Source organism: Pseudopipra pipra, chromosome 6 (genome assembly GCF_036250125.1).
Source record: "Pseudopipra pipra isolate bDixPip1 chromosome 6, bDixPip1.hap1, whole genome shotgun sequence".
NCBI classification, from domain to species: Eukaryota; Metazoa; Chordata; class Aves; order Passeriformes; family Pipridae; genus Pseudopipra; species Pseudopipra pipra.
The window spans coordinates 41,137,714-41,150,512 of NC_087554.1; the positions used below are offsets into that span (position 1 = coordinate 41,137,714).

General features: G+C 44.4%; 2 protein-coding genes across 8 annotated transcripts in view; one reads left to right on the plus strand and one right to left on the minus strand.

Annotated features, from left to right (window-relative positions):
• Positions 1–609: 609 nt before the first annotated feature.
• Positions 610–12,285, minus strand: ALDH6A1 (aldehyde dehydrogenase 6 family member A1). 3 transcript variants are annotated; one of them, XM_064658713.1, is made up of 12 exons: positions 12,185–12,285; positions 11,887–11,949; positions 9,695–9,769; positions 8,161–8,322; positions 7,496–7,574; positions 6,629–6,931; positions 5,813–5,934; positions 5,379–5,568; positions 4,499–4,680; positions 2,850–3,029; positions 2,561–2,659; positions 610–2,124 (listed from the first exon to the last, which is right to left on the minus strand). In XM_064658713.1, the coding sequence occupies exons 1-12, from the start codon at positions 12,239–12,241 to the stop codon at positions 2,020–2,022; spliced, it is 1,617 nt and encodes a 538-aa protein (XP_064514783.1). In that variant the 5' UTR covers positions 12,242–12,285; the 3' UTR covers positions 610–2,019. The 3 variants fall into 3 exon arrangements, with proteins under 3 accessions (XP_064514783.1, XP_064514782.1, XP_064514784.1); XM_064658712.1 differs by having other exon boundaries at positions 11,884–11,949; XM_064658714.1 differs by lacking the exons at positions 11,887–11,949; positions 12,185–12,285 and adding an exon at positions 9,088–9,251.
• Positions 12,286–12,487: 202 nt separating this feature from the next.
• LIN52 (lin-52 DREAM MuvB core complex component) overlaps positions 12,488–12,799 on the plus strand; it is a 56,701-nt gene continuing 56,389 nt past the window's right edge. For 3 of the 5 annotated variants that reach the window (XM_064658670.1, XM_064658672.1, XM_064658673.1), the window contains exons 1-2: positions 12,489–12,596; positions 12,670–12,744. In XM_064658670.1, the coding sequence (XP_064514740.1) occupies positions 12,578–12,596; positions 12,670–12,744 (94 nt within the window). In that variant the 5' untranslated portion in view covers positions 12,489–12,577. Of the gene's footprint in view, positions 12,597–12,669; positions 12,745–12,799 lie in introns of all 5 variants that reach the window. The other 2 variants (XM_064658669.1, XM_064658671.1) reach the window with 2 other exon arrangements.

Below are 12,799 nucleotides of genomic sequence, written 5' to 3' on the forward strand. Positions count from 1 at the left end.
CCCCCGCCCGGGGAATTGGGACTTTGTTTTGTTTCTTCTGAAAGTTTTTGATTGCACCATTTGTTGTTTATTCAGATTTTGTTAATAAAAAGCTGTTTCTTTTCCTTTTGCACACTTCCATCTGAAGTATCTTAATTTTTAAGTTGTAATCTTGTTAAACTAAGACACTGCTGCACTGCTGCTTTGACTACTTGTTTGAAAATCCATCTGAAATGTACTTATTTTCCTCCTTCTTAAAGATCTTATTCTTTCCCAAGCCAGGAGCTTGCAAGACCCTGTACAAAGCACTAGGATTTGGACTAGTGGTTAGAACTCTGTATATAAAAGAGTTGCTATAACTTGATGAAGATGTATTTTCAGTTTGTAATACAGCCATTTACATGAAGCTTAAGAACTTCTATGATCAAATGATGTGTATGTGGAAACAGAAACAAAGCATTCCTTGAAATGCCGTGTGAGGAAATTGGTAAAGAGGTCCGTGAAATACTGTAAAAGGAAGATGTATACCTGGGTTACAGGAGTTGCAGATCATCCTCTGCAAATAGGGGAATAAAACCAACATCACACCTCTATAAGGTCTTACGAAGGAGCAGTCGTATTCTGTAGAAATATATTAGCATATTTTTAATTCGTAATCAAATTGCAAGGTGAGAATTTCCCTCTAGTGTATAGCAGAGGAAAAAAAACAAGATACAAACATTAGAGAATGTACAGCAATTGCACTGATATAGAACCGTCAGTTACAAAGCATCTTTACCAGAAGGAAGGATACAAATTGTTCACGTTCGGATTGTTTAATTAGAACAAGTAACAGTTGCAATCATTAGAATAATACTTTTTCCATGGGTGCTTGAATAAGTTCCCTGCAGATCCCTCATGGCTGCATCATCTTCGAGGAACCAGGAATAAAAATATAGGTTCTCCAGCTCCAAATGCACAGATTCTTAAAAACAGGGTGTATATACCAAACCTTACTCTTCTCTAGTAAGGAGAACCTCCCAAGAGAACATGACTGTGTTTGAGCAAATGTGACAAGGAGTCAATCAATAAACAAAAGAAATACAGCTACAGTGAGGAAAGGAAACCATCAGAACAGGCCTGGCTGCTTTGCAATTAAAAGTAGTTTTTCCTACTGACCTGTTTACTTACTCTCCATTCCACCCTGACCCACATGATGCTGTGACACAAAGATACATATACATGGTTATGTTTCTGCTTCCACAGTTTCATGATGTTACAGGATGTGTATGCTTATATCTGTTAGCACAGTAAAAAGGCACCAAACAACTTTCAGGTATAATGGAATTGCCAGCAAGCTGGAGCACACAGGCCACAGACACAACAGGAACAGAAGTTTTCAAGCTGTCAGAGGCACAGTGAAGGTCACTGTACCATACAGAAATTTCTTTCATCCTCAGACATGCAATCAAATACGCTTTCCTGAAAAATCCTTACAAAGCTGTTTCCCAAGTGTTTTGTAAACTGCTCAACAGATGACTGACGACTTGCTGTCTTCATATATGTAAAGTCACTTCTGTGAGACACCCAAAGTGTCCCAGTTAAGTCACTCAAAATGACTACTCATCTTTGAGTAAGGTGAACTCAGAATCTTAACATGTAAGATAAAGAGGTAAGTAAAACTGCTACAAGATGTAGCCAGGACTGAGTCACTAAGGGTAAAGATATTGAAGTGAAAACCAGAATAACGTTCAAGTTCACAGGGTCTGGAAAGAAACACAAATTAAGACCAATCTCGCTAGCTGCTCTTTCAGTTAGATAAGGTTGTTTAGTCTGTGATGGGTTGTAGGAAAAAAAATTAGTTCAGCTAGCCAAAAAACCACTGACAGCAACAGAAAACCCAGACCATAAGTTACATGAACCTGCCTAATCTGCACAGAAACAGAGATCCTTGAGAAAAGAGCTTTCTACTGATTCCCAAGTAAATGCTGACAGTCAGGACAAAGCTGGAAATTGCAGCATAGGAGAAGGGCACCAGGAACAGCATCTGCAAAGGCTGATTTAGTTTCCCATAGTTGGCATAACGACAGCAGGCTTGGCAACGGTGGCATCTTCCTCTTTCCATTGAGAAATGATAGTTTTCAGCTGTGTATAGAACTGCACTCCCTGGAAGAAAGGAGAGACCCACAGATCAGATGTTTGGCCTTATAAATTCTTCAGGTCCACACCAGTGGTGTATCAGCTTTTGCTTTTTCTACACAGGCCTGAGTTTTCCTCTGTGAGAACAATTCTTGTCAGCCTGTTCTTTTTACCAGTTCCCCAAAGATTCTGGTTCTGTGAGAAAGCTTGCTAGTTCTTGCTCTCTTCTCCAATCTCCTAAAAGACAACTTGCATTTTTACAGTACAGGGAAAAGAAAAAGAGCAATCTATTACTGTAACATGCATTATGGTGGCTGTGATCACTGGCTGGTTTTCAGTTTCCTGGTTGAAACGTTTCCAAAGTCTCCTCACTAATGAGGTCTGATGACCGTCTCCCCATTTCCATTTATAATATGATTTATCACAACTCAACCCACTAGAGTTCTCTGAATCAGTAACTTACCTGTTTGCCATAGAAATTGGTGTCCCCTCTGAAAGAAGCACGAGAGCCAGTGAAAGAGAACATGGGCAGAGGTACTGGGATTGGAACATTGACACCCACCTAAACCAAAGGAAAGCTGCCATATTAGTCACAAGAAGTAGCAGACTGCAGAGCACTCTCCAAAAGCTCCTGCATTTTGTTTCCTTAAATCTGAGGCTGGCTGAGAGGGCAGTGATTAGTCACTACAGCTGAATGGTTACCCACTGTAAAATAGCGAGTGCTAAAAGCAACAATTCTAGCTGGAACATACCTGCCCCACATCTACTAAATGAGAATACTTCCGAGCTGTGGCTCCATTCGTGGTGAAGATAGCAGTTCCATTTCCATAGGGGTTATTGTTCACCATCTCAATGGCATCATCCAAAGTGTCTGCTTCCATAACCACTAAGACAGGCCCAAAGATTTCCTCCTTGTAACAAGTCATGTTTGGCTGCCAAGATAAACAGCAGAAAAAACAGCTTGTATAAAGGATATAATAAAAATATCCTGGTAAATAGGATATAAGAAACACACATGCTGTTAATGCTAAGGATATTCCTAGGCTTACTGATCATACTGCATTGCCACAAGCCATGCTTCAGTCCTCCTTGTCTTTTTACCCTTTTCTGTGCCCTGTCCTCTATCTAGTCCACTAAAGAAGGCATCACTTTTCGTCTCCAGAGTGCTTTCTGCTTTTACTGCCTGCCTAACATAGGAGGAGACCTTATAGGTCTCCTCTGACCAAGGCTGATTAAGACTGGGATTAATTCAGAATAGTTTACTTCAACTCTTGTTGACAAAGTGACTAGAATCTGCTGTCCTTTCTCACTCAGTATCCGGGATTTATGTCTGACAGCAACATCTGACAAAAAAACCCCACACAATGCTATCTGGAGCGTACTTTGATTACTAATAGCTATACGGCAGACTACAAAACATTCATTTGATAAGCTGCAAGTTTTACCTGACTTATCATATTATTGAACAGTATAGAAACAGTATAAGAAAACTTTCACAAAATATCTGTGAAGCTTTTACTTTTGAATATCTAATGATATTTATGACACATGGTAGGAAAGTGAAGTACTTTAAGACATTCAGTGAAAATGAGGCAAGAAAATTCTGAGTCAGATCAGAAGTCTGAATTACATAATAGCATAAAATCAATAAAATCCTAAGAATACAAAGTACAATAGCAGAATGATCAATATTGGGTTTCTGTAAAAAGAAACCTTCACCAAAAGGCCCACAAAGAACTGAATACTTAAATATTAAGGAAATCATACCAGCTAGTTGCATAAACATAAAAGAATGAATGTAGGTATGGAAACTAACGTGGATGTGTACCAATATCCTACTTATATTTTCCCATGGTATTGTCCATCTCTTGCACACCACGTATTATGTGGTGTGCAAAGAAGTTTTGAATGTATTCAACAACAAAGAGATGTCCTACCTCATCCTATATCATTCCCATGAATATTTCTGCAAATATTTGTTTCTGCAAGTCCTTAAATTGCAAACTGCGAGAATGTGTAACGGAGGATGGAAAATTGCGAGTTTGGCTGTTCATCATATTATTCCTTAAGCACTTGCTGCTGGCCATTACTACAAATGGTACACTATGCTTGATGAACATTTAGTTTAACACAGTACCAGCTGCCCATTTCTTCTTTTAATTGGCTGCAGTCTGTTCAGTTAAGATCATTAACCTCATTCAGAGTATGTTGCACTACTGTGAATTCTTTTATCACCTCCAGCAGCATTACAGTGAGTACTTCACTGGCACTGTGTCAGGGAAGGTCGAACCATTTATAGGTTTTCCACCTGGTAATTATTGATTACTGACTGGTTTGGGTAACCCATTTCTCAGCTGACACTGCAATATACACTATCAAGCACTGGTTTTGGTCATCTTACCTTGACTTTGGCAAGGATTGTTGGCCCAACAAAATTGCCATTTTCATAACCCTTCACTCTGACATTACGTCCATCCAGGAGAAGGCTGGCACCTTCTTTTACTCCTTTCTCAATTATATGGCAAACCCGTTCCTTAGCTTGGGGACTGATTAGAGGCCCTAGGTCTGCTCCAGGCTGGTCTCCTGTAAAGAGGCAGAGACACCAAGTTTTAATTCTGACAGCTTTCTCTTCATAGGCACCAGGGAGATAACTACATTGGCAGGAAAAATCTGAAAATCCTGATGTGTGTGAACCACAGAATAAAGATTTGAGATACTGATGACCAGGAGTAATAGCCTGCAGCTCTCATAATCAACAAATAAGAGAAGTCATAAACACAATTTTAGATCACCAGGAAGTCAAAATTCAACAATAGATTCTTCTCAGAAAGGAAACCTCTGCCCTTCTGCAGGACTTTATTGAATATAAACAAGAGGTAATTCTCCTAAAATGAATAGCAGTCTATCTTTTCCAAAGTACTTGTTTCCATTTTTTTTATCGTAATCTGACTACAAATTGGAAGGATCTTGAAATGAGGACGCTGTAAAAATGGTATGTTTGAGTTAAACGCAGGATGCAACCTCAAATCTCCAGTTAAAACAAGACTGATCCTGTAAACATGGCATCACAGTCCCACTGGCAAGCTGAATACATATTCCTAACTCCAAGTCTAGGGCTGCATTTCCCAATCCAGACAATCTGCTAGCTCCTACCCCTACACATCAAACCTACAGTGCCAATAGCTCCAAGGGTCACACCACGGTATGGCAGATAAGCTGACCTAAGAAGCTACAGTTGTACAGAAGTGAAGTACTTTGTAAGAATTTATCACAGTCTGTACCTGCATTTACACGTAGATTTTTGGCTCTGTCCACAAGCTCTGGCAACCATTTCTGAGCTTCTCCCACTAGAATTGCTGTAGACAGGGCCATGCAGCGTTGGCCAGCTGCTCCAAAAGCAGCTCCAACCAGCTGGTTCAAGGTGTTCTCTTTGTTGGCATCAGGCATCACCACACCATGGTTCTTGGCTCCCTGAAACACAACACGCAGAGTCTCCCATTATTAACCACCCCAGCCTGCTTCTTCTCTAGCCCTCTGGCAATGGCTTCATATAGTAGCCATGACTCTGCTACCAACAGGCTGGCAAGAAGGGCAGCCTCATCACTTAACTATCAGCAGCAAAGTCAGCTTCTGCTGCTGAGTAGTGTGGTCTGTCTTATTCACAGAAAACAAAGGCAGTCTATGTGCTGAAGTGTGCTCTGTTCAGAAGCATTACCATGTTGGCCTGGACTCTCTTGCCATTCCGGGATCCTCTCTCATAGATGTACTCGCCAGCCTGATTAGATCCCACAAAGCTGATTGCTCTGATATCCGGATGGTCACAAATGAAATTCACAGCTTCAAATAGGAAATAATACATTATAACTGTGGTGCACCAATGCTTCCCTCTGTTCCCATCCCAAGAGTGCTAAATCTATGTATCTTTCTTCTTACCAAAATTCCTGCATTTTTGTTTCCTACATCTGAGTTCCCCCAAAGCCTGTCTATGCATCTCTCCACTATCTTAGCACATGTACTCCTGTCCCTGTCTTCATACTCCTGGCTCTCTGACATCTCTTCATGCTTTGAGCATCTCCCAACATGTCTGAGCAACGCCAAAATGAAATTACTGCTGTCTATTTGTATCATTGTGCCCTGAAACTACTGGTGTGTTGTAAAAAAATAACATGTTAGGAGCCAGAATACTGGCATCCACTGTATATTTAGTGAGGAATTTAATTCTTGTTTAGGCTGCCTTGGAAAACCAAGATGATTTATGTACTTATTTCAGTTGGAGCTTAGGTTGCTAAATAGAAGTTGAGCACTTAAATGCCTTGGGAACTCTGACACCCAATCCCGAAATTTCATCCACCTGGAAGATCTGGTTCAAGGTGGCAGAGAATCTCCCACTCACCTCCATTAATAGAACTGAAGCATCTGTCCAAACCCATCCAACAGCAGCAGTCTCAGATTCTCCAACTGGTACCTCCCACTGAGCATACACCACCACACTTATACACTCCAGCCATCTCTCAGGAAGGGCCATTATTACCTTCATGTTGTCCATGGATAATATTCAGGGTCCCATCGGGGGCACCAGCATCCTGAAAGAGCCTGGCAAGGAACATGAGTGCTCCTGGTACACGCTCAGATGGTTTCATCAAGAAGGTGTTCCCACAAACCATAGCCATGGGGAACATCCAAAGAGGAATCATGGCTGGGAAATTGAACGGTGCAATTCCAGCACACACGCCCAGAGGCAGACGGTAGGTGTAAGTGTCCATGTCTTTAGTGATGGAGGGCATGGTCTCTCCAAGTATGAGGGATGTCACACTGCAAGCATGTTCAACCACCTCTGCAGCAGAAAGGGCAATATGCCACTGGATGATCTGTTAACAGTTAGTCCCCAAACCCCTTTTTCACCACTGCCTTGACCCACCTCTTTCTTCCACCCTCTTCTCCCACAACTTATCCCTCATTGTGCTCCAGAAAATCCCTTTGATCTGCCAAGCTCTATGAGCACATTATGAATGGATTCTCTCTGGAGTGCATTATTTGCCATTGTGATAGGAGCACAGACACAACAGCCCCAGTACAAGATGCACAGGTACAGTATTATTGTACCACCCGAGACTCAAACTTAGATATCTGGGCACAAGCAAGAAGCTTTTATCCCTTTTTAGTAATTTGTGAACTAACTCCTAGAAAAAGTAAGGATCTAACCACTTGGAAGTGACTTGATACTCTATCTAAGGAAACTTTTCAGCTTAGAGTTACAATTGCCCCTTTTCTTTCAATAGGAGGGCTATAAAGGAAGCAACATGCACAGATTCCCAGAGGAACCAGTTACTCAGGTGACCTCATCCCTTCCTATGGGTTTTCAAAGCCCTTTTTTTAACAGGAGGAGCCAGCTGCTTACGAAGCCCTCGGAACACATCTCCCTCAGCATCAGCCAGGGTCTTCCCTTGCTCAAAGGTGATGAGTTTGGAAATTTCTTTCTGAAAATGGAACACACAAAGTTTATGAAGGTTAGAAAAGTGCCCACCCATGAAATAGAGTGCTTCCCTCTGTTCCCATCCCAAGAGTGCTAAATCTATGTATCTTTCTTCTTACCAAAATAAGACAGCTGAATAGACAGTTGAACCACACAATGAGCAGACTGAGCAGAACACAGAGAAACCTATACTGACTGATTTGCTCCTTGTAGACAAGAAGCCAATGACCCACACAGGTGACATTTAAAAAAAGAATCAACCATGGGTTGGCTTATGCTCTAATGCTTTCAGGTATCACACCACAGACACACCAAAAAAGCAATTGGGGAAACCCAAAGACACACTAACATACTTGTCTTCATCAACTGGCACATTCTCCATTTTTGGTCTCTTGATAAAGGGACAAATGCAGGACAATATTCAGTAAAAAGCATTGCCTCTCTGTCCCCATTTGATGCACCTCTTGCCAGTGTCTCAGTTGGCTCCTCAATCATGGCAAGAATTGAAATCCCAAGTCTTTCAATTTAATTCCTAAAGTCAGCTGCAATGCATTCAGAGACAGCCATCACACACAGCCATGGTTTCTCACCAGATTGTCTTTGATCAGTTGTTGATAACGCAGAAAGATTTGCTGACGGCTCAAAACAGATGTTTCTGACCAGCTCCAAAAAGCCTTTTTGCAAGAAGCCACAGCTGCTTCCATCTCATTTGCTGTGGCTTTTGGTACACGGCCCACCACTTCATTTGTGGCCTGAAAGAAAAACCAAATTGCATCAAAATTCAACTTTTCCCATCTGTCCCTGCCAACCATTCACCAGTCATTTCCCAGCACACACCTACTATCCTTCTTCTAGAAGGAGCTGTACTTCTGACGGGACAGCACAAAAGAGACTCTTTCCTTGGTGCATACAAAAGGCCTGGGCTACAATTGGAGTAGTTCTGAAAACCTGCATCTCAAATTAGGCACCCAGAAAACTGCAAATGCAGTGTTCATTTCCAAGTTGGAGTTGAAGTGACTTGTCTACCTTGAAGCTTCTAGAGAGTATAAGGCAAAAGTTTCTGTAAACTGTGGTCTTAACCCTCTGCGTCACCTTGGCTCATCTGCTGTGTCTCTTGCACATTAAATGAGGCACTGTTCCTTTGGGAAAAGCAGTACATAACTGTGTAATTGGCATTGATGTTAGTTTACCTACACCCCTTAGCCAAAGTAATATTTTTACAAGCAACCTTAGTTCTACAGTATTTTAACTTTAAAAGCTTGACATAAGTAGTATAACCTCCATCTAATGTTCTCTTAAAAACTAAATCTGCTTTGACATGACAAAAACTTCAGGTATATCACTAAGAGAAAAACTACTCCAAACAAGAGAAAGAAAATTAAATAAGAACATTGGTTGCCACATAGAGACCAAATGAGATACAGGAACATCGCTTGCTGCTCTGATCACTTCCACAAAGCAAATCAAAACAGAGCTTTACTGAGAAAAAATTTAGAAACTGCTGTCCAAATGCTTACTAGAGGGGTCAGAAAGGTCAGAATTCCGAGTGCAACCTCATTTCCATTTGTCTTTGGTGTAGTACTTAGATAAGTACAAGTGCTACTAGTCCAAGATTATTTTGCACTGCATAGCATCCAACTTCTAAATTCTCTGTGATTATTGTGGCTCAGAGGCAGAAACTCTGAAAGGAGAGGAGCTTCAGTTATCAGGATTTTTCACCTTGGTCTGAGAGTGATATCTGTCTCTATCAGGACTTCACAATCAGTTGGCATCAAACTACACCCAGCTGATTTCACATACAGGGTGAAAGACACCCTTCAGAAATTTGACATATTGATCACAAAGCCTTTCTACAAAAAATAAAAATATGTAAGCAGAGTTTAAGCTTCCTTTCTGGAGATCAGGGGCTTACTACACAGGGGAGGTAAAGGAGGTAGTAACTTTTCTGAGACTGACATTTCATGGGAAAAGGAAACTGAGAAGCAATAATCCATCTTAAACTCCAAGCCTAAATCTTTCTCAAGAAATGTATGTACTCTCCCCTTTCGCTACGTCCTTGAAGAGAGGCACAGATCTTTGTTGCACAGTGCTTACAATTATAGAGACTGAGACCATTTCACTTACGGGGTTGTGGATATCAATCCATTCAGTAGTTTTGGACTCAATAAACTTCCCATCAATGAAGAGTTTGGTTGTTGGCTGTGGAGGATAAAACACTGGACAGTGAGTTATTTTTGTCTCATGGTGCCTAAGTACCAGTGTGCCATATTGCATGCAAGCCTTCATCATTTACTGGTCTGCAAACCACTAGAGTCCAGATCCAGTCTTTACAGCAAGACCCAGCTAACTGCTCTCTGACCCATTTTCTCTCACTTTTCACCAAAACAGCCAAAATTCTTTCTAAAAGCATTTATAGAAAAAATACATTGCTATGCTTAAGTTTGGAATTATTTCAATCTACTTAATCGGAAGCTGAAAAACTACAAGTCATAAATGTTCAGAAGAAACAGTTAATAATTCACCTTGTGAGAATTTCATGAACCCAGTGCACACTGTACTATGTGCTCCCTTTCCATCAAGCCACTAAGTAGGTTCATCTTTCCAGTTCGTAGCTACAAGCATAAAATCGGACTTTTCCCACTCCCCACTTGGTTTTGCAACTAAGAGCAAGAAACCTGCCTCTGTGGAGTTCACAGTGACTGTCCTGGCAGGCAGCACTGAAAACAGAACCTTCCAACTCAGATGCGAAGCAGGCAAAGGGAAAGCTCAGGTAAACATAGAGAAGAAGGGAAAGCAGGCATAGAAGCTGTAATTAGCACTAGATAGGCAACAAAACTGTATCATGCAGGAAAACAGATTAGGACTGTATAAATTAATAAACTAGAAACCAGGAGTTGATACTGGGAGATAAGGAGAGAACTAGGAGAAAGCCAGAACCCGTTAATCATGACACAAACTGTGGCTTGGGGAGAACAGATAAGAGGAAGGGGAAATGGGTCTACTATATGAAGAACAGAAATGGGACAGATCAACAGAACTGGGATGTAAATGCAAATATAACAGGAAACTGAAGAAATTAGGATGTGGAATTATGAGAGGGAGATAAGGACTGGGATGCTATCCAACGTGTAATGAAGGGAAAGAGATCAAAGGAAAGAGATCAGAGGAAGAATCATGAATATTAATGGTGTTGGTTGGACAATTAATGACAGCAAAAAGTGGATAAAAAAAAAGTGAACAGCAATGAGAGGGCACAAACTAAGAAAGCTTGGAACAAGAAAGCTAGGATGAGAAGAGTAAAATAAGTTTGTTAATGGATAAGCAAGACCTAGTGATTTGGGAGGCAACACTAGGAGAGAATTAAAAATAAAAAGTTGCAGATGATTATGTAGCTGGAATCACACTTGGGGAACAGAGGCAGAAAGCTGTGCCTGTGAAAACACAAAACCCTCTAGAACCTGGAAGGAAGCACAGGAAATCTGATTCTCTTGACTGAGTTTCCCGACTGTCAAGACAAGGTGCTGGTCTAGTGCTGGTTTGAAGAATGACAAACTCCTATGGCTATCAATCACTGCAGCAGCCCAAGTGCCGAGTATCTGCAATAGAGCTACAAGCTCCTGTACTACAGGACCCACATGGGCTTCAGTTCAATGGAATTTATGTTTTTTTCAAATAGCTTAATACACATTAAACGAAAAGATTGCACATACAACAAAAAAATATTTTAATCAAGCCAAGAAATGCTGAATTAATATTGATTGCACTTCTTCCATAAGATCACCACCTTTTCTTTATGTAGAGAATGCCTCTGCTATGGGAATACGGACGGCAGTAAAGCAGACTATTTGTGGAATCATGGTTTAGCTATTCAGAGTTTGGAGAGTGTGCAGCCACGGACAGCAGAACTAAAAAGGCACTACAACAACTAAAGGTGCTCGATACTGCCCCAAGGAAACCAGATCCTCTCTCTGCCGCAGATGCCATGAGGCCAATCCAGAACCACCAGGAGTAAGGGGAGGTGACTCCCTAGGCGGCCGCACCGCGACCCGCGGCGGGAGCTGCCCGGCGAGCATCGCTCAGCTCCGAAGTCCGCTCATGGAACTTTTTTCCGTCCCTCTCGTCGAGCGCGGGGGCAGTTCCGACGTTCCAGAAATACCCACTCGGAGCCACCGGGCGGGGATGGCTGGGGAGCTGCGCCGAGCCGAGCTGAGCCGAGCCGGCACGAACGGCCTTGGCAGGGCAGACCCGAGCGCCCGGGGCTCTCCCGCGCCTCCCTTCCCCCGCCGGCCCCGATCCGCGGGACGGGCACTCACCACCGAGGAGGAGGAGAAGGAGGCGGCGACTGCGCTGGTCCAGGGGGCACCGGCTCTCCGTGGCAGCTGGACAGAAGGGGAAGCACAGACCACCTCAGGGCTCCCGTGCGTCCGGCAGCTCCCACCCCCCGCCCCCATCGGCTGCTCCCCGCCCGGGGTCCCGGGGCCAGACTTATTTTACATCAATAACGTGAGTTTAAGCACATTTCTTCCAGCAAATCAAAGCGGTCCCAGAGCCGCGACCCCCCTGCGCCCCACGAGCCGCGGGAGCCGCCGCGGGCCCCGGGGGCGGCCGCCTCACCCTGAGGGCCACTCCACGCCGCCCGCCCCAGACTCCCCGCGCCGCCGCCGCCGCCATCCCGGCCCAGGGTCGCTGCTCCGCGGCCCCCGGCGGCGCCCCCCGCCCCGCCCCGCCCGAGGCCCCGCCCCCGCGCGGCTCGCAGCCAATCGCCGACAGCAGGGCCTCCGGGCACGCCCCTCGAGCCCCCCGCCCCCCGTGCAGGGCCGCGGATTGGTGGAGGCGGCCGAGCCGCCCCTGAGCGGGCCGGGCCGGGCCGGCAGCCCCGCCCCTCGGCGGCGGCGACAGCGGCACGTGGGGCCGGGGGCGGGGCTGTTTCTCCTCCCCAGCGCGGGACCGGCCGGGAGGGCGGTGGCGTCACGTGAGCGGCGGCGGGAGTCACGCGGGGCGGGCGCGATGGCGGCTCCCGCGGACGGTGAGGCGGGAGGGTTTCGGCGCTATCCCTGCGCTGCTCCCCGCCCGGCTCTCACCTCCTCTTTGTCTTGCAGGCGCCGACCTGGAGGCCTCGCTGCTGAGCTTCGAGAAGCTGGACCGCGCCTCCCCGGACCTGTGGCCTGAGCAACGTAAGTCCGGCGGGCCTGAGTCTGCCGGCTCGGGGCGGGGTGGGCGCAGCTCGGC

What these genes read in the sequence shown, in the direction of transcription:
- ALDH6A1 (XM_064658712.1), bottom strand. Translation starts at nt 12,241, where the DNA reads ATGGCGGCGGCGGCGGCGCGGGGAGTCTGGGGCGGGCGGCGTGGAGTG. An exon ending in TATCCATGGACAACATGAAG is followed by an intron (nt 5,935 to 6,628) that starts GTAATAATGGCC and finishes TCCTATTTGAAG; the next exon opens with CTGTGAATTTCATTTGTGAC. An exon ending in AAATCTACGTGTAAATGCAG is followed by an intron (nt 4,681 to 5,378) that starts GTACAGACTGTG and finishes GCCTCTTTACAG; the next exon opens with GAGACCAGCCTGGAGCAGAC.